Source organism: Indicator indicator, chromosome 23 (assembly GCF_027791375.1).
Source record: "Indicator indicator isolate 239-I01 chromosome 23, UM_Iind_1.1, whole genome shotgun sequence".
NCBI classification, from domain to species: Eukaryota; Metazoa; Chordata; class Aves; order Piciformes; family Indicatoridae; genus Indicator; species Indicator indicator.
This window is the reverse complement of record NC_072032.1, coordinates 6,194,411-6,217,918: the sequence shown is the minus strand read 5'-3', so window position 1 is coordinate 6,217,918 and position 23,508 is coordinate 6,194,411. Positions and strand designations below refer to the sequence as shown.

The 23,508-nt window shown below is 45.5% G+C and overlaps 1 protein-coding gene across 2 annotated transcripts in view; it reads left to right on the top strand.

Moving 5' to 3' along the window:
• The window catches only part of RGS12 (regulator of G protein signaling 12), an 81,459-nt gene extending 66,908 nt beyond the window's left edge, over nt 1–14,551 (top strand). The window contains exons 17-18 of one of the 2 annotated variants that reach the window (XM_054391705.1): nt 13,710–14,036; nt 14,487–14,551. In XM_054391705.1, the coding sequence (XP_054247680.1) occupies nt 13,710–14,036; nt 14,487–14,551 (392 nt within the window). Of the gene's footprint in view, nt 1–13,709; nt 14,091–14,486 lie in introns of those variants that run through there. The other variant, XM_054391706.1, reaches the window with a different exon arrangement.
• Nucleotides 14,552–23,508: the final 8,957 nt, after the last annotated feature.

Below are 23,508 nucleotides of genomic sequence, written 5' to 3'. Positions count from 1 at the left end.
TCTGTAAATATTCCTTTGGCTGTTGGATGCTTATAAATGGCAATGCAAACGAATTTCAGCCTCTTGGTAATTTTGAAAAGCAGAATTCCTTCTATTAGTAGTATTTGAGAAATGTTCTATATGCTCTACCACTTAATTCCTGAAGCTGAGTATTGGACAGACTTGTACCCAGTGCCTACGACTGACAAAGCCACCAGATGTACTTCAGACATGTTGATGTGTGTATGCATAGATTGGTGTTGGTGTCTTTCTGATCCTATGACAAGTGTACAACCCCTAGCTATTGATTTGCATTTTTTTTTTCAGTGGGAACTGTTTAAAAAAAGACCATTTGCACTTAAAACAAAACAAACCAAACCTTCATGAATTGACAGTATTTTAATGCATGCCATACATTTCTGTGTAACCACTGAGCTGTAGCTTTTCCCCCCTTTTTCCCACTTTCTACTTTTTACTTTGTAGAAATCTTTGTGTAGTTTTCACATGTATTTTGTATCTTTGTTCTCTCAGGAGTAATAAATTCTAGACCTAGTTAAGCAAACTGGTTTTAAGCTTTTGATTTTGTTATTAAAACAAGCAAAACAAACAAACAACAACAGTTCTTTCAGTCCTGGATTCTGAATTCTGATTGAAATTATCTTCTTGTAACAAACAGATCAATAGATGTGAACCAACAATTACTGTGAGGCAAAGCTGGCATTTGATATTTGTTAATTATCTAGGGACCAAAGAGCAGATGCTGTCTTGAGATGCTCCTGGGTCACATGTGGAATCCATAGCACTTGACATGTGCACCAGAAGGCAGATAAGACAAGAAATTCTTTTAAATGAGTCAGAACAAGAACTCCTGAAAGGAGAACCTCTTCCATCTCTGGGTTCTTGGGCTAAACTCTGTATTCACTACTTTCCTTCTTATTTGAAACTAAAGCAATTCTTCCCTGCTCTTTAAGAAGTGAGCTGGTGATCTTGGTTCATCTGATGTGAAGTAACCAACATAACCACCTCTTGATTTGGTGCTTGGGTAAGAAATGAAGGGTTGGATGGGTGCTGGAGACCACACTACCCTTTCCATTCTCATGGGTCCTACGTAACAGTACTGTGAAGCCCAATTAAAACCAGCAAAAATACTGCAGAGAGGCTTCTCATGCTGTTACCTAGGGCTCCTTGTGCTCAGGGGGCTGAAAAGGGAGGTTTTCCAGAAGTCACTGTGCTCCCACGTGGTCATGGGACTCCATGGAAGGAAATGAAGCAGCTGAAAAAGTCCTGCAGCAGTTCCCCTTTGAAAATTATTCAGACTTTGCCACAACAAATAATTTGCTGCCCTACACATTGAATTATTTATTTTTAATTTGCAGATTTTAATCTTCACATTTTCCAGCTGCTCTATTCTGCTTTCACTGGTGATTGTGGTTTGCTTTTCTGTCCTAATCACCTATGAGAGACCTTGAAGTAATGAAACAAACAGATCATTCCAGAACAATCTTTAGCTTTCCTTAGCTGTGTGACAACCCAAAATCTATTTTTTTTTTTTTGGAGGAACAAGAACAGTCTGAAGGAAAGGTGTAAAATGCCTTCTTGTTTTGCTTACAGCCTTGCTGCATTCACTAGCTACTCCACACTCCTCTCAGAGTGCACTGCATGGGAACTGCCTTCTACAAAAGAATGGTGATTTTAATGGGGGGAAAAAGAAGTGTGGGCTGAAACAAACCTTTTTCTATTTTCATAATTCCATGGAGTTTGCATGGAAAGACTTTTCAGTGATGTGCAGCGATTCTAATAAAGGATGCTGGAAACTATCTCCGGTTAAGAATCAATACTGCAAAGGACTAAATCATTTATAATGGTTGCCTTTTGAAGTGCTTTAATGGTTCTCCATTCACAATCAGAATCCTATCAATGGGAAAAATGCATTTCTGATTGGGTTACTGGACTCAAAATAATGGGGTAAAAAGAAAAGTGATGACTGCATCATGTAATGTGGGCTGTAGTCCTGCTTTCAGGTTGGTATGAAGGCAAATGAAATTCATAGATCGGTTTGGGTTGGGAGGGACCTCAGAGGTCATCCAGTTCCAACCCCCATGTCATGGTCTGGGACGCCTCCCCCAAGGCCTCATCCAGCCTGGCCTTGAACACCTCCAGGGAGGGGGCATCTACAACCTCTCTGGCCAACCTGTTCCAGTGTCTCACCACCCTCGCTGTGAAGTGATGTCTGCTTATGGCATGAGCTGGACTTTGGGTTTATATATGAAGGGAAAAAGGCTGAGGGGGAGGAAATGAAAGGTCTTTTCCAATTGAAATGATTCTGTGATTCCAAGCAATCCCTCACTGGCAATTCACCAGCCACAGACTCTTGCAGCAAAGCCAGGCTAATATCCATCCCAGTCATGGATAACTTGGGAGGATTTTTTTTTTCATTTGAAGACCTAGATAGCAAAACCTGAGTGGTGGAAAACAGCAAAGTGAGGTTTGTGTTGCTTAGAGCTTCCAAGAAGCATTTGTTAGACAGGTAACAGAACACAGGAGTTGGAAGGGACCTCTGGAGATCACCTTGTCCAACCCCCTGCCAGAGCAGGACCACCTAGAGCAGGTTGCACAGGTCAGCATCCAGGCAGTTCTAGATCTTCCTTCGAGAGGTGAAATGTGTTTGTCCTGCAGTAACGTTAAGCTCTGAAGCAATTACCAAGTGAGGCTGCAAGACAAGAATCAGCACTGACTCTAGCTGCATTACTCAGCAGGGAAAAGGTTGATCTTTGTAACAAGCCTGCCACTTCTGGCAGATTCCCCACTTCAGAAATTGGGGATTTCTGGAATCTGACAACCAGTTGTGGAAAGTGCTTCCTGTGTGTCTCTGCATATCATGGTGCTTGTACCCATCTGTGGAAGAGAGAACTTCATTATTGTGTGGTGTAATGGGCTTGAAGTGATGCTTTTCATTTTCGAAAGTGTTAAAATAGGGATTTAATCTCTTTGGGTTGTTGGTTGGTTTGGATTGAGTGGGGTTTTTGTTGTGTTTTTTTATCATTGCATGGTATAATCTAGGTGCTTTGAATGTTGTCCAGTTCTCCTAGGGTCATTACCCAAGTGAAAAATAGCTGCCATGGGAGGAGGGAGGCTTTCAAGCCTTGAGTCCTCCCCAGAGCTGTGGCTATCGAGCCAGAAGCCTTGCATTACATAATTTATTGAATGCTATTCCACTGAGGCCAGTGAGTTGTTCATTGTAATTGTTGCCTCTGCTACAAATTAGGTGGGCATTTAGTCTTGGCAGCAATTAGGCTTCTTCAGACAGTGCCACCTCGTCCTCAGATAGGACAACTTGCAGCAGTCTAGGCTGAAGGTGCACAGAGTGTAGATCTGATTCCACCAATTTATTTCTTTCTTCTGTCAGAAAAAAAAAAATGTTTGTTGCTGTTTGGTGGGGCTTTTTGCTGGTTGTTTTATTTATTTTGCTTGTTTGTTTTGCATTAGGGATAAGAAATATTTTTGTGGCATTCAATGGAATTGAATTGTGGAATTCAATGGAATTGAGTATGTCTCTAACCAAGTAAGGAGTACATGCACAGACTGGATCTATTGATTCAGCTGAATAAAGAGTTTATTCAAAGCTCTCTTTTGATGCTAGGTGTGTAGGTCATTGGTTTAAGATAGAGAGCCAGCCAGGGGAAAGCAAAGCATGGTGAACTCTGGAATGATGCCTCAGTAACAGGCCAACACCAGGCACAAATGCAGGCTGGGTGTAGAGTGGGTTGAGAACAGCCCTGAAGAGAGTGCCTTAGGGGTGTTGGTTGCTGAGAAGCTCCCCAGGAGCCAGCAGTGCCCTCCTGCAGCCCAGAAAGCAGCTGTGTGCTGGGCTGCAGCCAGAGGAGTGTTGGCAGCAGGGCAGGAGAGGGGATTCTGCCCTTTGACTCTGCTCTGCTGAGACCCCAGCTCTGCATCCAGCTCTGGTGTCCTGAAATTCCACCCCCCCCAACATGTCCCCAGCATGAGAAGGACACACAGGAGTGAGTCCAGAGGAGGGCCACAAAGATGATCAAGGGCTGGAGCACCTCTGCTATGGGGATAGGCTGAGGGAGCTGCGGTTCTTCAGCCTGCAGAAGAGAAGACTTCAGGGATCTTACAGGAAGGCTGCAGAGGGACTTTACACAAGAGTGTCTAGAGATAGGACAAGGGAGAATGATTTGAAGCTGAGGGAGGGCAGGGTTAGACTGGATCTTGGGAAGAAATTCTTCAGTACAAGCTCTCAGACTCTGGAGTAGGCTGCCTAGGGAAGTCGTGGCTGCCTCCTCCCTGGGGGTGTTCAGAGCCAGGCAGGATAAGGCTTTGAACAGCTGAGTCCAGTTTGAGAGGTGTCCCTGCCAATGGCAGGGAGGTTGGAGGAGATGATATTTGAGGTCCCTTTCAGCCTCAGCCATTCTACGGTTCTATGGCTGTGGGAGATAAGGAGTGAATTTAGACTCTATAAACAGTTACTTTTTTGGAGACACTGCTTTGTTTCAGGAATAGATGGGTAATTGTCTCCTCAAAATAAACTTGCTTCCTTTCTTGTTGGAAAGCATTCTTTCAGAAATGGGAGGGTTAGCAGCAGTTCTGGGATGGTTTTGCTTTGAAAGAGAAATGATGCAGAAATTAAATGCAGAGTGGGCTCTCAGAGCCTGGAGCTGGCCATTGTTCTCAAAGACAAAACCAAAACTGCCAACTGCTCCTCTTTGTTATTCACAGCCAGGCTGCAGTAAGCTCCCACTGAGCAGCGGAGATCAGGTAACTTCAGGGGCAGTTCTGTGACCCTCACTTACAGGGGTAATGAACTCCAAGTTCAATAACCTATGTGATAGTTAAGGAGATTAAAAATGATTCTTCATAGATCTTCAAAAAGTCCAAAGAAACCTTTGTTTTTGCCATAAATTCTAGAGTATTTTATGTGATGTTTGACCTAATGCCTTAATATCCATGGCATGGAATCCTAGCAGGGCTTGAATTGGAAGGGACCTTAAAGATCATCTAGTTCCAACCTCCCTGCCATGGGCAGGGACAAAGTCCCACTAGAGCAGGTTGCTCACAGCCTCATCCAGCCTGGTCTTAAACACTTCCAAGGAGGGGGCATCCACAACCTCTCTGGGCAACCTGTTCCAGTGTCTCACCACCCCCATAGTACTTTGTCCTAATGTCCAAGTAAATCTACCCTGCTCTAGTTTAAAACCATTGCCCCTCATCTTGTGTCTACAAACCCTTGTTAAAAGTCCCTCCACTGCTCTCCTGCACCCCCCTTCATGTACTGGAAGGCTGCTCTGGAGCTTTCTCTTCTCCAGGCTGAACAGCCCCAACTCTCTGCCTGTAGGAGAGAGGTGCTGAGATGCTGAGACTCTCCAGCCCTCTGATCATCTTTGTCTTTTTTAGAGGCTGTCCAGCTGTGCTCCCTATGGGAATCAAGATAGCCACAGAAAAAGCTAATTGAAACAGGAATTTAAGAAAAGGAAAGGATTATGATTTAAAAGATGCAATAAGAATGTAAACAATTGTTTTTAACAAAGGTTGTTGTCCTGCAGCTAATTGCATCCTTACTGTTGCTGTGGAATTTTAGAGAAGCTAATTGGATTCTGGATCAATATAAAGAAGCACTCGTGGGGATCCAGCAGTACTGAGGCCCAGATCTGTTAATCCTCTTTTAATCAGAGCCTGATTAAGTGGGAGAATTACATCTAGTACATGGCTGAGATCAATAACAAGGAGAGGAGGAGGGTTGTGTTAAGAGCAGACAAGCAGGAAGAGAGGAAGGCCTGGAGGGATGCTGGTTTAAAATGTGAGCTCCTCTCAGTCAAGCAGGGAGGTACAGCCTCTAGGAAGACTTACACTGTCTGCAGCTACCTGAGAGAGGCTGCAGCCAGGGGGACCTTGGTCTCTTCCCCTTAGTACCAAGTGATGGCATGAGGGGAAGTGGCCTCGAGTTGCCCCAGGGGAGGGCTAGGTTGGCTATTAGAAGAAACTTCTTCAGTGAAAGGGCTCTAAAAGCCTCGAACAGGCTGCCCAGGGAGGTGGTGGATTCATCCATCCCTGGAGATGTTTCAAAGAGGCAAAGATGTGGTGCTGAGGGTCACGGTTTAGCACCAGCCTTGGTAGAGTTAGGGAATGGTTGGACTTGATCTTAGCTTTTCCAAGCAAAACGATTCCCTGAGTCTGTGTGAGTCTGAATCAAAATTTAGAACTTTAATTTTTATTTATTTTTGGACTGTTCCTGGCTTTTAGATGCTGCTGGGTGCAATTCCCTTCAGCAGTCATTGTAGCCATGTATATAGAGGAGGGCACTGTCCACAGCAATCACCCTTTGGTATTTCCTTTTTTGACCCTGATAGAGCAAGTCCAGAAGAGGCCACAAAGATGATCCAAGGGCTGGAGCACCTCTGCTATGAGGACAGGCTGAGGGAGCTGGGGGTGTTCAGCCTGGAGAAGAGGAGGCTCTGGAGGGACCATAGAGCTGCCTTCCAGTACCTGAAGGGATCCTACAGGAAGGCTGCAGAGGGACTTTCCATGAGGGTGTCTAGAGACAAGAAAAGAGGGAGAGCAGGGTTAGACTGGATCTGAGGAAGAAGCTCTTCAGTACAACGGTGGTGAGACTCTGGAATAGGCTGCCCAGGGAGGCTGTGAATGCCTTGTGCTGGGGGTGTTGAATGCCAGGTTGCATGAGTCCTTGAGCAGCTGAGTCTAGTTGAGAGGTTTGCCTGCCCATGGTGGGGAGGTTGGAGGAGATGATGTTTGAGGTCCCTTCTAACCTGAGCCATTCTAGGATTGGGTTCCCACCTTGAGGCAGTTGTTGTATGGAATCAGAGATGAGAGCAGTGTTTGCTTGATCTCCCGCCTGAAAGACACACCAGAGTCGGATTAATTTGGAGGATGACAATGCCTGATGAGGTTTGGGGATGCTCTTTATGCCAGTAAATGACTGATTCCAGGAACTGTTCCTGCACATGTCAGTGGTTTCTTGTCCTGAGAGTTACAGGTATTAGGAAATACTTCAAACAGATTCTTATCTGCTCCAAGTCAGCACAAAATCGTTAAAGCAGAGGTCGTTGTCTTCAGCTGAGTATCTGAGCCTCTCTGACATCAGACATTGAACTCCTGGGATCAGTGGTATGGAACTCAGCAGAGCAGTGATGTTAGCTTCCAGCAGAGCAGTGATGTTAGCTTCCAGCAGAGCTGAGAGCTTTCTCCAACAGTGAGTGATGTGGATGAGAACAGCAGGATTTTAGCAAGGGCAGAATGTTGAAGGAAATGCTGAACCTGCATGGAAGAGGTGTCTGACTGTATGGAATCACAGAATGCCAGGTTGGAAGGGACCCCAAGGATCATCTGGTCCAACCTTCCTAGGTAATAGTAGAGTTGAAAGGAGCTGGCCCAGCACCCTGTCAAGCTGAGCCTTAAAACTGTCCCATGGAGATTCAGGAATCTACTGCTTCCCCTGGGATCCCTCCCTGGAGGTGTTCATGGCCAGGCTGGGTGAGGCCTTGAGCAGTGTGGTCTAGTGGAAGGTGCCCCTGCCCATGGCAGGTGGGGTTGAAACTAGATGATCTTCAAGGTCCTTCCCAACCTAAACCATTCTATGAATCTATGAATGAATCATTCCAATGTTCAACTGTTCTTACTGGGAAAACTATGGGGGAAAAGTCCAATGGGAATCTTCCCAGCAGTTACTTGTACCCATCACTCCTTGTCTTTTCCATGGGACTCCTTGTAAAGAGGGAGTCTCCATGTTCTTAGTAGCCACTTTTTATGTATTGGTCCATGAAATAGTGTTGGGTTAATTATGGAGCACAGTTTAGGATTCTGCTGTATATGAAATCCACTCAAGATGGACTTCGAAGTGTAAGCTCATCTCTTACAGTGAAGCTTAGCAAATGTCTACCTGCCTTTATTAAAAAAAAAAAAAAAAGATAAATAAGAGGTGAGTGGAATGGTTCTGAGTATTGATTGCTCAGAGCAGTCTGCATGTGCTGGATTTCAGATCTGAGTTATGCCTACAGAAGTGAAACACAACTAAAATTTGGCACAATGGATCTAGGAATTATGGTTATAGAAACAGTGTCCTGGCAAGGTGTTGCGGGTGGAGCTCTAAATCCCAAACATCTGCATTGGAGTTATGATTATTTGGTCCTATCATCTGCATTTGACAGTTAACGATGTTTCTGAAATTGCCAGGGGAAGTTTGTGAGCTCATTTTGGCTGGAATGTGGCCAAACACTCCCTTGGTCCAAAACTAGGAAGACAATGACTCCTGAGATCTGGCTTAGATCTGACTTAGAGGTTGGACCAGATGATCCTTGAGGTCCCTCCCAACCTGGCATTCTGTGAGTATTTTATACAGGAGAAGAAGGATTCCCTTTGTCTTCCTGTGAAGACACTTCTGCATACCATAATGTGTAAGTCAGGGAGCTTGAGAATACACAAACCCAAAGTATCAGAAAAAGAGAAATGTTGGGAAAGGCAGTCAGGAGATCAGCCCAAACAGTGCCTGATCCTTCAGCTGTTGGACAATGCAGACCAGTGCCCTTAATCTTCTAAGCAGGCATTTAGCTGCAAGTCTGTAGTGGAGCAGCTCTCCAGTTTAAAGACAGAAGATGACCTGTATCAGCCCATCTTTAACCAGCTGGAACATATTAAGGGGATCAGACACCCAAGCAAATTCCCTTAGAGCTGCATGGAATGCTTAGCAGGGGAGGTGCAGATGACAGCAGGCATGGTGATGCTATTCCAGTCTGTTTGGAAATCAATCTGTGCAGCTCCTGCTGGGAGCACTGGCTTCCCTGCCCCTCTGAAGTCAGGTAGGACGTTGGACAGATTGGATGCAGGACACTGTAAGATGATGCCTGACGTGCTTTGTGCAAGGCAAAGAATGCACAGAGGTGTCCACAGAGCTTCTCCTCACTTCACTGCAAGGCGCTGGGAAGAGAAATGGTATCTGAGGAAGCTCTCTGCACCTTAGCTGGTGCCCAGCATAGCCCAGTGTTTGTTACTCAGAGAATATGAGGAGAGCAGTGCAGGAGTGCTGTAGGCATCATCTAATCCTCATTATAAAGCTCCACTGAGTACATGGAAATCTGGAGTCTATTTTAAACCTCCTTAGCTACATTTGTACACCAGCTATTCTTCCCTATTAATTATGCTAAATAGCCTTGCTGCATAAATGCTTTGGATTTGAAAACAAGGGGGAAAAAGGCACATTAAAATGATTTTATTTCCTTTTCTTTTCTTTTTTTTTTTTTTTTTTTTTTTTTTGTGTAGTGCTAATCTTGACATCATCCTTCTCTGGGGTAGGTGAGCCAAGGTCTTTTCTATCCTGCCAGGTGAAGAGAAATCATCTTCACACTGTCGTCCTTTAGTATTTTCCATATTCTTCTGGACCAGTGTTTTAGATAAGACTTTCTCTGCTACTGCCCTGCCTCTAGGAGAAATACATTAGATGCTTCAGAGGGATTGCTCCTGGAAAAGGCTTTAACAGAAAAGCCTCATCAGCTGGGCTCATGTCTTGTGAAGCTCAAGAGCTAACCTTGACCTTTTTTTTGCTTTGCTCCTGTTAGAACTTGCAAGCCCAGTTGCTTGGAGTGGTGACTCAGTGTCAGCATCATTCCAAGACTTAATGACATTTCTTATATTTAGCTGGAGAAAGGCTTAGCAACCAAATAAATACAGCAGCACTTCCACCTTCCAGAGCGTTCCTCAGCAGGAGTTTCCAGCTCTTTCATCTGTTGTGCCCTACTAATGCAGGCTGAATCCTTGGACCCAGGAAAGCATTTCAGCTTAGTTCAAGTCAGCAGAGCCAGGAGACCTTAGGCCACCATCAAAGTTGTTTCTTTACAGTACATTTAGCAGAAGGATGGATTCTCAATCCTAGGCCAGCTGGGTGACTCTGTGCAATTGATTTGGGGTGGTTTCTCATTTAGAAATGAGTCTCTCTTTTAAACCAACTTGAAAGGAGAATCAGAGATCTTCCTCCGAGGGCATAGAGTAGTGTGTTAAGCAGATCATGAGTATGTTTCACAGAATCACAGAATGCCAGGTTGCAAGGGACCAAAAGGACCATCTGGTCCAACCTTTCTAGGTGATGGTGCAGCTGAAAGGAGCTGGCCCAGCTCCCTGCCAAGCTGAGTCTTAAAACTGTCCAATGGAGGGGAATTCACTGCTTCCCTTGGGAGATGGTTCCAATGTCCAGCTGTTCTCATGGGGAAACATTTTGTTCTGGAGTCCAGTTGGAATCTCCCCAGCAGTAACTCGTCCCCATCACCCCTTGTCTTTTCCCAGTGGCTCCTTGTGAAAAGGGAGTCTCCATCCTACTACTTTTCATCTGCCTGGAACAGGAGGACCCAGAAATACAGGCTATAAATACTTGAGTAGGTTCATGTTAAGATAAACACTTCAGAATAGCAGAGCAGCATTTTACACCACAGCCATGCAAACAGCACTTAAAAAAGGAGGCTAATATTCAGCTGCAGTGGGAAGATGTAGACATGAGGTGTAATAGAGCCCCATTAAATGTTAGCTGTGATTCAGAAGGCTGGAGCTGTGCTGAGAAAGCTCTCTGCCTTCCCTCTGCTCTTGCTCAGCTGGTTGGTTTGGAGTTGGAGCTAATTCCCCTGGATGTTAAAAAAGGCAAGTAAATGGTAGTGATGTGGAATATCCACATTGTTATTGTGGAGCTGAAGCACTAACAAGGTATTGCACTACCTAGGATTTAAACTTATTTCCATTAAATAGAAAGCTTTAACCTTGAGAAGCCCCTGGAGTGATTTGATTGAAACAGTAGGAAATTGCCTTTTTCTTTTTTTTTTCTTTTGTCTTTTTAATTTGCATCTTTCCCCTTCTCCATATCAAAAACATCCTGATTACAATGATTATAAATTGAAATTTAATTTTCTTGTGCAGATAACTTTGTGGAACACAGACAAAGGGTTTTAAAGCCAGCTGTGGGACTTAGCCACAGAAGTCTCATGGGGTTTGTGTGGCTAAATATGCTGGTGAGGCCTGTGTGTGTACTGTGCTAGGGAGTCTAAACATGTTTTGGTTGTGGCACGTTGGATTAAGATGGATACCAGCTGGTACATGTGGGAAAAAGACCTTCCACATGAGACAGTTGAAGATGTCCCTGCTCACTGCTGGGGCTTGGACTGCATGACCTTGAAAGGTCCCTCCCAACCCAAACCATTCCATGAAACAGAAGCCCTTATTCAGGTCTGCCTCTGTGCCTTGAAAGTTTGTTTCTTTCTTTCTTTCTTTCTTTTTCTTTTTTTCTTTCTTTCTCTTTCTTTCTTTCTTTCTTTCTTTCTTTCTTTAGTTGTTTCTTTCTTTATTTCTGTCTTTCTTTCTTTCTTCTTTCTTTCTTTCTTTCTTTCTCTTCTTTCTTCTTTCTTCTTTCTTTCTTTCTTTCTTCTTTCTTTCTTTCTTTCTCTTTCTTTCTTTCTTTCTTTCTTTCTTCTTTCTTTCTTTCTTTCTTTCTTTCTTTCTTTCTTTCTTCTCTTTCTTCTTTCTTTCTTTCTCTTTCTTTCTTTCTTCTTTCTTCTTTCTTTCTCTCTTTCTCTCTTTCTTCTTTCTTTCTCTCTTTCTCTCTTTCTCTTCTTTCTCCTTTCTCTCTTTCTCTCTTTCTCTCTTTCTTCTCTCTTTCTCTCTCTCTTCTCTCTTTCTTTCTCTCTTTCTCTCTTCTCTCTCTCTTTCTCCTCTTTCTCTCTTTCTCTTTCTCTCTTTCTCTCTTTCTCTCTTTCTCTTTCTCTCTCTCTCTCTCTTTCTCTCTCTTTCTCTCTTCTCTCTTCTCTCTTTCTCTCTTTCTCTCTTTCTCTTTCTCTCTTTCTCTCTTTCTCTCTTTCTCTCTTTCCTCTTTCTCTCTTTCTCTCTTTCCCTCTTTCTCTCTTTCTCCTCTTTCTCTCTTTCTCTCTTTCTCTCTTCTTTCCTCTCTTTCTCTCTTTCTTCTTTCTCTCTTTCTCTTCTTTCTCTCTTTCTCTCTTTCTCTTCTTCTTTCTCTCTTTCTCTCTTTCTTTCTCTTTCTCTCTTTCTTTCTCTCTCTTTCTTTCTCTCTTTCTCTCTTTCTCTCTTTCTCTTCTCTCTTTCTCTCTTTCTCTCTTTCTCTCTTTCTCTTCTCTCTTTCTCTCTCTCTTTCTCTCTTTCTCTCTTCTTCTCTCTTTCTCTCTCTCTTTCCTCTTTCTCTCTTTCTCTCTTCTCTCTTTCTCTCTTTCTCTCTTTCTCTCTTCTCTTTCTCTCTTTCTCTTTCTCTCTTCTCTCTTTCTCTCTCTCTCTTTCTCTCTTTCTCTCTTCTCTCTTTCTCTCTTTCCTCTCTCTCTCTCTCTCTCTCTCTTTCTCTCTTTCTCTCTTTCTCTCTTTCTCTCTTTCTCTCTTTCTCTCTTTCTCTCTTTCTCTCTTTCTCTCTCTCTCTCTTTCTCTCTTTCTCTCTTTCTTTCTCTCTTTCTCTCTTCCCTTCCCTCTCTTCCCTTCCCTCTCTTCCCTTCCCTCTCTTCCCTTCCCTCTCTTCCCTTCCCTCTCTTCCCTTCCCTCTCTTCCCTTCCCTCTCTTCCCTTCCCTCTCTTCCCTTCCCTCTCTTCCCTTCCCTCTCTTCCCTTCCCTCTCTCCTTCTCTCCAGTTGGTCTAATAAAACCCCCTTTTTTAAGTCATAATGCTGGGGCCACCTCAGCTCCAGAAGTTATGTTAATAAACGTGGTGTGAATTATGAAGTCATCTCAGTCTTCATCCTTCTCTTGTTGCCTACAGAGACAGGCAAAGCAGCATTGGTCAGGCATTGGAGCAGGCTGCCCAGGGAAGTGGTGGAGCCACCATGGCTGGAGGCTTTCAAAACCCATGTGGCCATGGCACTTTGGGACATGGTTTAATGGCCATGGTGGTGTTGGGTTGAAGGTTGGACTGGATGATCTTAGAGGTCTTTTCCAACCTTAGTGATTCTATGATCCCCTGCATTTGCTTTCACAAGTGCCTGCAGGTTGCAGTGTCCCACCTAAGGCACAAGGAGCTTTTCTGAGAGCTCAGGGGTTTATAATCTGGAGATGATTTGGGATAGCAATGGCTTTGTATGAGTAGCTCTGGAGAATACCTAACAATGGTGATTTTAGAAGCACTCTACCAAAAAGGAACTTGAAAGTTTATAGAAACTGAGATGCAACTCAGGTGTTTCTGGAATGGTTAAAGCTCTTCAGCAGGTGTAAATGATTTCTGCTCTTGTCCTGTAAGTCCATAAGGGCTCTGCTTCAGGACAGTGAACTGCAATTTCAAATCATCCTTTTGTGGTCTGCTGGGGAGTTACTCCCTAGCCAAGTGAAAAGGATACCTCAGCAGGGATCTGGTATTGGAAGCCAGTTCAACTTAAGGAATGGGTCCCATTCTGCCCCAGTAGAAGCTCTGTGCTCTTCTTCCCCTCTGGTGTGAGATGTTTTGTTCTGGGGGTGCACACATCCACACCAAGGAGTTGGTTTTAGTGGAAGCTTTTTAAAAACTCTGAAAAATGCTAAATTAAGGCAGATGCATCTTAATATTTTACATTTATCTTTGAGATCTACTGCTTAGTTCCCTGGTTGGTACATCAGAAAGTGTCCTTGATGGACTGGAGGAATACCCCAGTTGACTCGCTACCATCAGGACCTCAGAGGAGGGTCAAATACTGAAAATTACTAAAAGCAGAAGCTACATAACTCTCCTGTTTTGTGTTCTTTTGTTTTTAATTCTTCTGTTAGGTGTGAACCACAGAAAGAAAAAAGATTCACAAGGGACTTCAGGAAACTCCTGTGAGCAGGCCTCCTCTCACAGAGTGAAGAGCAGCAGAAGCTTTCATCATCCTGGTGTGAGACAGAACCCTGGGACAGAGCTCCCAGTAAACAGAATAATTGATGTGGATGGAGTCAAGCTGGAGGACCCTGGCACACGCTGCTGTGAGGATTCTGAGGGCAACCTCAGCTTTGAAGGTTACATCTCTGAACTGAGGTCTTGCCAAGGAAGGATGAGGACTGGAGTGTATAGGACATCAGACCTTCCATCTCTGATTAATGTCAAGAGTGAGAAGAACAAGGGCACTGAGAATCAGTATAAAGCTACTTTTGTGTAAAGAGGCTTTTCCTTCAGAGTTCTGATATTTCTGCTTGGCACCAGCAGCAGTGGAGATAAGCCTTAGAGACATGTTTCTGCGAGTTAGAAATGGTCTTCAGTACCCAGCTGCTGTCAGTCAGCCTGCCAGGCCATCTCTTTTGATAGCAGTTAGAACCTGTAGAATGAAAAAAAATAGTATTTCAGCAGAAGTGTTGGGCTCTTTGGTTCTGTTCTTCTACTGTTGCTGTATTGTTTTCCCTGGGATGATTCCATTGCACAGTGCAATTAAAATGATGATTTCCACCTCCACCCTTCTTGTCTTTAATAAAGACAAAACTCTCTTTAAATTCCCCCCATCCAACCTTTTTATTTAAGATAATTTCCCTTTAATCTTCTAATGGTTTGGGTATTTTCTTCCTGGCCTGCAGGATTCCCTGTGTGTCAGCAGAGTTTTGAAGTGGAAGTAAAATCAGTTACTGGTGTAAAAAGATGAGGATTATTTTCTTAATAGCTTCCTATCTGTCTTGCAAGATTTGGGAAGAGATCCAGGCAGGATTTCAGTGTTGTCTGCTGCATTGCCTGGGTGGATGCATGCAATGAGACCATTGTTGTACAAGCTGTAAGAAGGGAAAAAGAAGCTGTGGCTTTCCTGTGCTGGGAAGAAGAGCTGCTCTTGTAGCCAACGCTGGTGACATCTCCATACCAGAAATGTATCCACTAATTACAGAGTGGTGGAAGGCTTGTTGGGGTTCCTCCTCAAGGTGGTGTCTTTTAGCTTTGGGCAAAGGTGGGTGATTGCTCTTTCAACGAGTGGTTAAGTGTCCCTCATTTTTCTGGTTGTTAATTCTAGCCTTGGGTGGAGTTTTGAGAGAGGAAAGATGCTGAAGACTACTGAACCTGCTGCTTTTGCCACTCACTCCTTTTGCTCCTTGCCCATTAGATGAGGTGATGAGCCTGGACATGCAGGAAGGTGCATGAAGAAATGACAGCTGGTGAAGGGTCTGGAGAACAGGTCTTGTGTGGAGCAGCTGAGGGAGCTGGGATTGTTCAGCCTGGAAAAGAAAGGGCTCCAGGGAGACCTTGGAACAACCTTCCAGTACCTGAAGGGGGCTACAAGAAGGCTGCAGAGGGACTGTTTGCAAAGGCCTGCAGTGACAGGACAAGGGGCAATGGTTTGAAATGAGAGAAGATTTAGCTTGAATGTTAGGAACAAGTTCTGCACCATGAGGGTGGTGGAACACCCAAGGAGGTAGTTGAGGCCCCATCCCTGGAGACATTCAAGATCAGGCTTGACAAGGCTTTGAGCAACCTGTTCCAGTGGAGGATGTCCCTGGGGACCACAGTGGGGGGTTGGGCTGGATGACCTTTGGAGGTCCCTTCCAACCCAAACCATTCTCTGATTGTCTAGGGAAAAATGTTGGCACAATGCCTGGAAATGCTGTAACCCAAAGGACATGGCAAACACAGTTCCTCCCCATGCTGCACTGTTTCCCCAGTTATATTGTTTTAAAGAATGACTTCTTAGCTAGGACTTGTGGAAATTCATTCCTTAGACCTGGAAATAATGAATACTACTAGCTCTCCTTTGCAGTCTCTGGCAGAATACAAAAGCTAAACCTGCTGGAATCAGTTGCCACAGATGATGGAATTAATAAGAATGAATGTGGACATCCTGTCTCTGGTTGATGTTTCCCAAGATTTTACTAAGGATGTTGTCCAGTTTTAATTGCTGCATGACTTCCACATTATAATATGATTTTAAGTTGCCTCATTGTGCTGTGACTTCCACTACTAATGAAATCTACTTGCAATTAAAAAAGCAGCCCAGCTGAAGCACTGCTTGATGGCTTCATCCTTTATCTTGCCAGCCAGTTTGTAAAGATGATCAGATTTTATGTGGCTTTATTTCTCCTCTACCTTTCCCAGTTTTCCCCTGTTGAAACTCAGCTTGTACAGAGAGTTGCTCTTATGTCTCCTTAATCCCATGATGATAAATGAAAGGGGACTTCAGTCTCCCCCATCTTCTTACATGGAAAGGAGAGGCCCCACTGACCTGTATCAGTGTTCAAAGCTGAAACTGGAACAGCCAGGGAGAGAAAAAATGCTCAAGCTCAACACTGAGAAAACCTTGCAGCATTCATAGGGTGCTTAAGGCTGAAAAAGACCTCTAAGATCATTGAGTCCAACCATCAACCCAGCACCACCATAGCCACTAAACCATGTTCCCAGGTGCCATGGCCACACATTTCTTGAACACCTCCAGGAATGGTGACTCCACCATCTCCCAGGCAGCCTGTTCCAATCCCTGACCACTCTCTCAGTAAAGAAATGTTTAGGTCTGTGGTTGGACTCAAGGGTCTTAAAGGTCTTTTCCAAGAAAAACGATTCCATGATTCTATAACCTGGAGCTAAGAGCTCATTTTGAATGTTTGGAAGCAGCCAAGATTTTTGACACAAAGGTACAACCCTTGCTGCAGCTGTTTCTCAGCAGTGGTGCTGCTGCTCGTCCCAGACCTTCCCAGCAGAGCACCAGCAATGAATGCTGCCATTTAAACTGCTCTCTCCTGAGGTATTGGGAGGTAGGAGGTTGAGTGGGTGGGTGGTAGTGGGCTGTGGTGTCTGAGCTGCAAACACACCCTGAAGCACCTTCTCACAGTTTCTCAGAGGTTTTGAACAGTTTCCAAGGGCTCAGTTAGTCAAAGGCCACAGCCCAACGGCAGGTCCTTATCAAGAGGTGAGAGAAGCCAAAACCGTTGCGGGTCCAAGCTGCTCCTCCTTACGTCTCAAGCACAGCTCATTGTGTTGGGTTTAGAAGCAGGGATATTTTCTGCATCAGCAGGCAGCTTTCCAAGCTCTGTGGGATCTCAGCAAAGCCCTGTGACAACAGTGCTGGCTGTGGGTAGTGTGGGGGTTTGCCCTGCAGCAAAAACAAGTGGCACTTCCAAGGGCTGCTCTCTGCCTCTGCTCTGGGGGCAGGACCCCAAGCTGAGCCTGGTGGGGTACTGAACCCAAATCCAATGCCAATTAAAACACAGGAAAAGCTTTCATTGAGCTTATGGAAATATTCCTTTGCTGTAGACCAACTGTCACTTCTAGATGGGTTAAGTCTTGATTTTTTTTCCAGAAGACCATTGTTGAAAAGTGCTGGATGAGGGGAGACCTCACTGCACTCTACAGCTCCCTGAAAGGAGGTTGCAGTGAGGTGGGAGTTGGTCTCTTCTCTCTAGGAGGTGATAGAACGAGAGCAAATGGCCTGAAATTTTGCCAGGGGAGGTTGGAGATTAGGAAAAAAATCTTTATTGAAAGAGTGTTCAGGCATTGGAACAGGCTGCCCAGGGAGGTGGTGGAGTCCCTGGGGGTGTTCAAGAAAGCTGTGGACAGGGCACTTTGGGGACATGATTTAGTGGCCATGGTGGTGGTATGTTGATGGTTGGACTCAATGATCTTAGAGGCCTTTTCCAACCTTGATTCTATGGTCAGGTGTCTGCAAGTTCTGCCTGCATTGCTCAGTGTAAGCAGATGCAGTGTGTTGCACATGAGCCATTATGCTTTCTGAAGTGTCTGGGTGGAAGAGAAGGAAAGGGACTTGTTTATATATATTTTTTGTTTCCATCCCAAGTGATCATTCTGTTGTAGAGTCTACAATGTCATTGTCCAGAATTTGATCCATGTTCCTGTTTTATTTGTGGGTTTGTCTTTCCATGTCTCTGTCATGACTTTCTAATATGGAAATGCAGAGTGGATTTCTCTCTCCCCAAAGCAGGGAGAAATCCTGTATGGCACTGAAAAGTTTATAGAATCTGAGGTGTGTTGAGCTCATGTAACATGTTAATTGTGTAAGTAAATAATTTATACTGCAACTGACAACGATTCCTTGATTTCTAATTCCAGCAGAGGGAAAATGGCATCCTGGTAGGTATTAGAAGGGGTGTGGTTAGTAGGTTGAGAGAGGTTCTTCTCCCTCTGTACTCTGCCCTGGTGAGGCCATTTCTGGAATATTATGGCCAGTTCTGAGCCCCTCAGTTCAAGAAAGACCTCAGGGAACTGCTTGGAAGAGTCCAGAGCAGAGCCACAAAGATGCTGAAGGCAGTGGAACATCTCCCTGCTGAGGACAGGCTGAGGGAGCTGGGGCTCTGCAGCTTGGAGCAGAGGAGCCTGAGGGGTGACCTCAATGTCCATAAAGATGTGCAGGGCAGTGCTGGGAGGACAGAGCCAGGCTCTGCTCAGGGGCAAGGGGCAATGGGGGCAAGCTGGAGCAGAGGAGGTTCCATGGGAACAGAAGGAAAAACTTTTTCACTGTGAGAGTGCCAGAGCCCTGCAGCAGGCTGCCCAGAGAGGTTGTGGAGCCTCCTTCTCTGGAGACAATCAAAACCCACCTGGATGCATTTCTGTGTGACCTGCCCTGCGTGATCCTGCTCTGGCAGGGGGGTTGGACTGGAAGATCTTGTGAAGTCCCTTCAGCCCCTAACATTTTGTGATTCTGTGAAAAGATGTGGAAAAGTTTTGGTTTGTTGTTGTTGGGTTTTTGGTTTTGGTTTTTTTTTTTTTTTTTTTTCAGTTATTGTGAGAAGTGCTGCCACTTGGACATCAGAGCTCAACAGAAGTATGAGATAATGTGAACCTCTTCTGCATTTGATTAGATTTTTGCAGAGATGTCTTCTTAAACCTAGCTCACATAAAGACATTCCTTTAAAAGAGGACTGTTAAGAATCCCTGCCTAAGATTTATATACCTTAAAAATAACTCATCCTCTGGAATTTAATAATAGTGGGGTAGGTTTTTAGCCTTTAATTAATTCCTTTTGCTCTATGCCTACAACACAAAGGGATTGCTAAACCTGAGGTGAGGCTGTAGCTGAAGGTTTTCCAGGTACTATGTAATGTTCCTCTGGCTTCCCTTCTGCATGGTCTTTGTGCCATTCCTGCAGGAGATAACTTGGGGAATTTCTTAATGGTCTGAGTCCTTCCTGGAAAGATGAAACCATGTAGCTTTCCTCTCTAATGAGGAGAGGCTGAGAAATCCAGATCTGTTCAGCCTGGAAAAGAGCAGATGGAGGGGAACTTCTTGGTGGTGATCAACAGCTAAAGGGTACCAGGCAAGAGGATGGAGCCAGAATCTTTTCAGTGGTGCCCAGTGACAGGAGAAGGGAAATGGACACAAACTAGAACCCAGGAGGTTTCATCTGAACTTAAGGAGAAACTTTAGTGTGAGGGTACTGGAGCCCTGCAGTAGGCTGCCCAGAGAGGTTGTGGTGTCTCCTTGTCTGGAGAGATTCCAAACTCACCTGGACATTGCAATCCTGGGCAATCTGCTGAGGGTGACCCTGCTTTAAGTAGGGGAGTTGGACTACATGATCTCTAGAGGTGCCTTCTAACCCCTACCACTCTGTGATTCTGTGGCAAGTAGAAACTGCCTTTTAATTACTGTTATCCCTCATTTATAGGCTTGCATCCTTTTCTGCAACCATTTTCCAGGATTTTTGTGCCCAGCAACAACATGAACTCAAATACCTCCAATATCTATATTAACTTCAACCTCTTCTATGCTTTGAAATCTCCAAAGTTAGTTCTACAGCCAGGGTGAAGCAATACCTGGCTGAGATCAGCTCTCAATACAAAGCAGTTAGCTGAAACTTGTTTGCCACCAGGAGCTAATCAGTGATGGCAGGCACAGATCTTTGATCTTGTCTTTTAATTCTCTTTTCTAGACAAGTGTGCAGTTTAAAGGCTTGGGTGAAAGAAAGTCCAGTTTAGGTAAAAATAAACTTAACAGAGCTGGTGTGAAAACTTGATGATTTCTCTTTCAGGAGAACCCAGTTAGGATGTTCTTGCCTAACTTTAGATGCCTGCTCCAAAGCTGTCTTTGTACCCAAACACAGGAGTTACTCTTTCTGTTTGTCACAGATATCATTGATGCTGTCTATGGATATACATAGAATTATTTGCTTAATGCAGTCCATAGAATTGTTTCAGTTGGGAAAAAACTCTTAAGATCATCAATTCCAACACCACCATGGCCACTAAACCATGTCCCCAGGTGCCATGCCCACACATTTTTGAACACCTCTGGGGATGGTGACTCCACCACCTCCCTGGGCAGCCTGTTCCAGTCCATGGATTTAAGGAATGATTTGTTTCATCCTTGAGTTGGAACACACTTTTGGACACATGTCTCGTACCTCGAGTTTAGCTCTCCTATATTTCTAGGTCTCTGCTGCTTATAGAAGGAACCTTGATCCCTACCTCAGCTGTACATACATATGCAGGAGGTCCCTGAAGTTAGGTGGGGTGACTCTGATCTGCCAGCTCCTCCTGATGTGTGAACAATGTAAGTCAGTGACAGCTCAGATCGTTTCTGCAGCAATTACACAGAGCAGCAATTACATTTCTGAGCAATTACAAGGAGGGGCACTGGAGCTACAGGGGAAAGGGGGGAAAGAGAGGGGAGGAAACAGAGCAGGGCTGCTGGTCATGCTGTGGAGTCTTCAGCTTCAGCCTGTTCCTGAACAGCAGTGAGGTGGTGAGAGGGACATAAATCACTTCTGAAGTCAGGACTTGTGCAGCTGGGAGAGGGCTGCTCACCAGAAGGTTCTTCCTGGGATATCTCTGCCTACCTTACTTTTGGGAGTGCAGGAAAACGGGCCTTTGGGTTATTTTCAGGGGTGGAATCTCTAATTTGGTGAAAAAAAAATGTGCAGCAGTCTCCAATAGGATGAGACCACAGACAGGTGAGAGCAGAGGGAGGTGACAGAGAAGAAGAGACCATGAGTAGAGGCCTTTTATATGCAGTGAGAGGGGAGCTCTGCTTAGGAAAATCCATGTCCCTCTCTCCAGAAGGTAAGCTTCCCTCTCTCTACCCATTACCAGCTCTCCCAAACATAGCCCAGGCCATGGGACCAATGTCCAAGGGTCCTGCTCCTGTGTAGGAACAAGAGGTTGGTGGCAAGGAGACTGAAGAGAGAAGCTGGAGATGTCATTTAGAGGATAGTCACTAAATCTGTGGTGCAAAAACCCAAGGGAAAGCCTAGGCAAAACCCACACTGGAGTACCAGATGGACAACACAGACTGGTAAATCCAAGGTGAGCATCCTGATGGGGAGATTCCAGAATCTAATGTCCAAGCAGCTCTGCTTGCCCTGGGCAGCTGTGCAGTGACACAGAGTGACAGGAGCCCGGCAGCACAGGGTGCAGGGTGCAGAGGGCACCTCCCCCTGTGGCTTCCCATGGTCACCACAACCAAATGGCTGCTCAGGGGCTGTCAGCTGGCTTTCAGGTGCATGAGTTACATCCAAAGCAGAAGGTGAATGTTGGAGAAGCCATCTGCTTTCCACACACACGTGCATATAAATATGGAAAATACCTGTACACATACCCTGATTTTCATGCAGGGTGTTTTTGGGGCTGCACTGCTGGTGAACTCTGCTCTCCACCCTACCTTAGGGTCATAGCAAATGACCCCAAAGCAGAGGCAGGCTGTGGCACTGCTGTCCTCCCCATGGGGCTGTCTCTTCCCTGCTAGTGCTCTTTCCCACTTGGCAAGGTAAGACTTCTTCAGCTGCAGAAGTGGAGCCACCTTCCTCACATCCTGACTTCTAGCCCATTTTTAAGTAAGGATGCCACGGGGGCGTCTGATATGCTAATGAGGAAAGTGGGTGGAAGAGCAGGGATCTGAGCACAGCTAAAAATGTACAAGCCTAACAATTGCAAATCAGCCTGTGCTGAAGTTACCTACACGGGTTGGCATCGCTGGAAGGTGGGTGCCTCTACACCTCTTCTTGTCAGTTTGCAGTGAGCACATGGCTAAAAAAGAATCCCACGCCTCTGGGCACAGGCCTGCTGCCTGCTGCAGCCAGGCTTGTCAGCAAAGGGTCCCAGCAACCTCCTGGAGAATGCAGCTGAATGCTTTCCACTCTTATTCATGCAGCAGGAGAAACAGTCTCTCTGTGCAAACACATCCTCAGTGGGTTGCAGGCATAGTGGTTTAGAATTGTAGAAGGGTGGGGGCTGGAAGGGACCTCTGGGGATCATTGAGTCCAGCCCCCCTGCCAAAGCCTGATCACCTGGGACAGGTTGCACAGGACAGTGTCCAGGCAGGCTTTGAAAGTCTCCAGAGAAGCAGATTCCACAACCTCTCTGGGCAGCCTGGGGCACTGCTCCATCACCCTCAAAGTAAAGAAGTTCCACCTTAGGTTCAAGTGAAACCTCCTGTGTTCTAGGGTGTACCCATTGCCCCTTGTCCTATCACTGGGCACCACTGAAAAGAGTCCAGCTCTATCCTCAGGGGTCCTGTGCTTGCTGCTGCAGGACACAGGTGATGAGGACAGCCTGAGGAGCTCTGGGCTAGGGCAGGAACATTGATACAACAACCCTCTGTCCAGAGAGGGATGCCCATGGTCTGATACTTTTATTTGAAGGTAGGAAGAACCCTGAATGCAGACCCAGTGGTGTGGCAGGAGAAGATGCCAGTGAAGAGCAAGACCAAAGAGGCCATGCCTCTTGGTGATGAGGGAGTGAGATGAAATGAATAACACAATAGATGTGAGAACAGTTTCAATCCCTGGAGAGAAGAGAAAGGAAGTTGGTGCAGAATCTCCCAGAGCTGTGAGCTGGTGAGGGAAGCCAGGAGAGCTGCTGGAGGTGCTGGAGGAGCGTGGGAGGTGAAAGGAGTGAGGAGGAGGAAACATTTGGGTGCAGGCGTTTCTTTCTGTCCCAGCATTATCTGCTAGGCTCAGCAGTGCCAAATCTATGTTTGCTGGATCCCAGCTGCCCAGTAACCAGCCTTTTGCAGCTGGGCTTTTACCACCAGCCCTGCTGCCTCCAGGAGAGGGGAGGACAGTTCGGAGAAGGCTTGGCTTGCTCTGTTACAGTTCCAGAGAGGTTATGCACAATTGGGGGCTGCAGGAATTAACAGCGGAAGCTGGGGCAGGAGAGGATGGACAGGGACCCCAATCCTCTCTGAAAACCAAAACCATGTCAATATTTTTTTCCCTTCAGGACTTTCCAGGAGGTGGAGGGGGAGACACCAATCTAAACCTCCCCTGGCACAACTTAAACCCATTTCCTCTCATCCTATTGCTGGTTACTTGGGAGAAGAAACCAACACCAGCCTCATTCCAACCTCCTTTCAAGTTTTTGTAGAGAGCAGTAAGATCTCCCCTTAGCCTTCTCTTCTTCCCATCTAATCCCATCTCCCTCAGCTGCTCCTTGTAAGACATCAGAGGGCTGGAGCACTTCCTTTATAGGGACAGGCTGAGAAAGTTTGGGCTGTTGAGCCTGAAGAAGGCTCTGGGATCTCAGAGCTGCCTTTCAAGATCTGAAGGGGACCTACAAGAACCCTGGGGAGAGACTGTTTAGAAGAGTTTGTAGGAGGGGCAGTGGCTTGAAACTAGAGGAAGGGTAGGTTTAGGTTAGAGAGAAGAAGGAAGTTTCTCACAATGAGAAGGGTGAAATA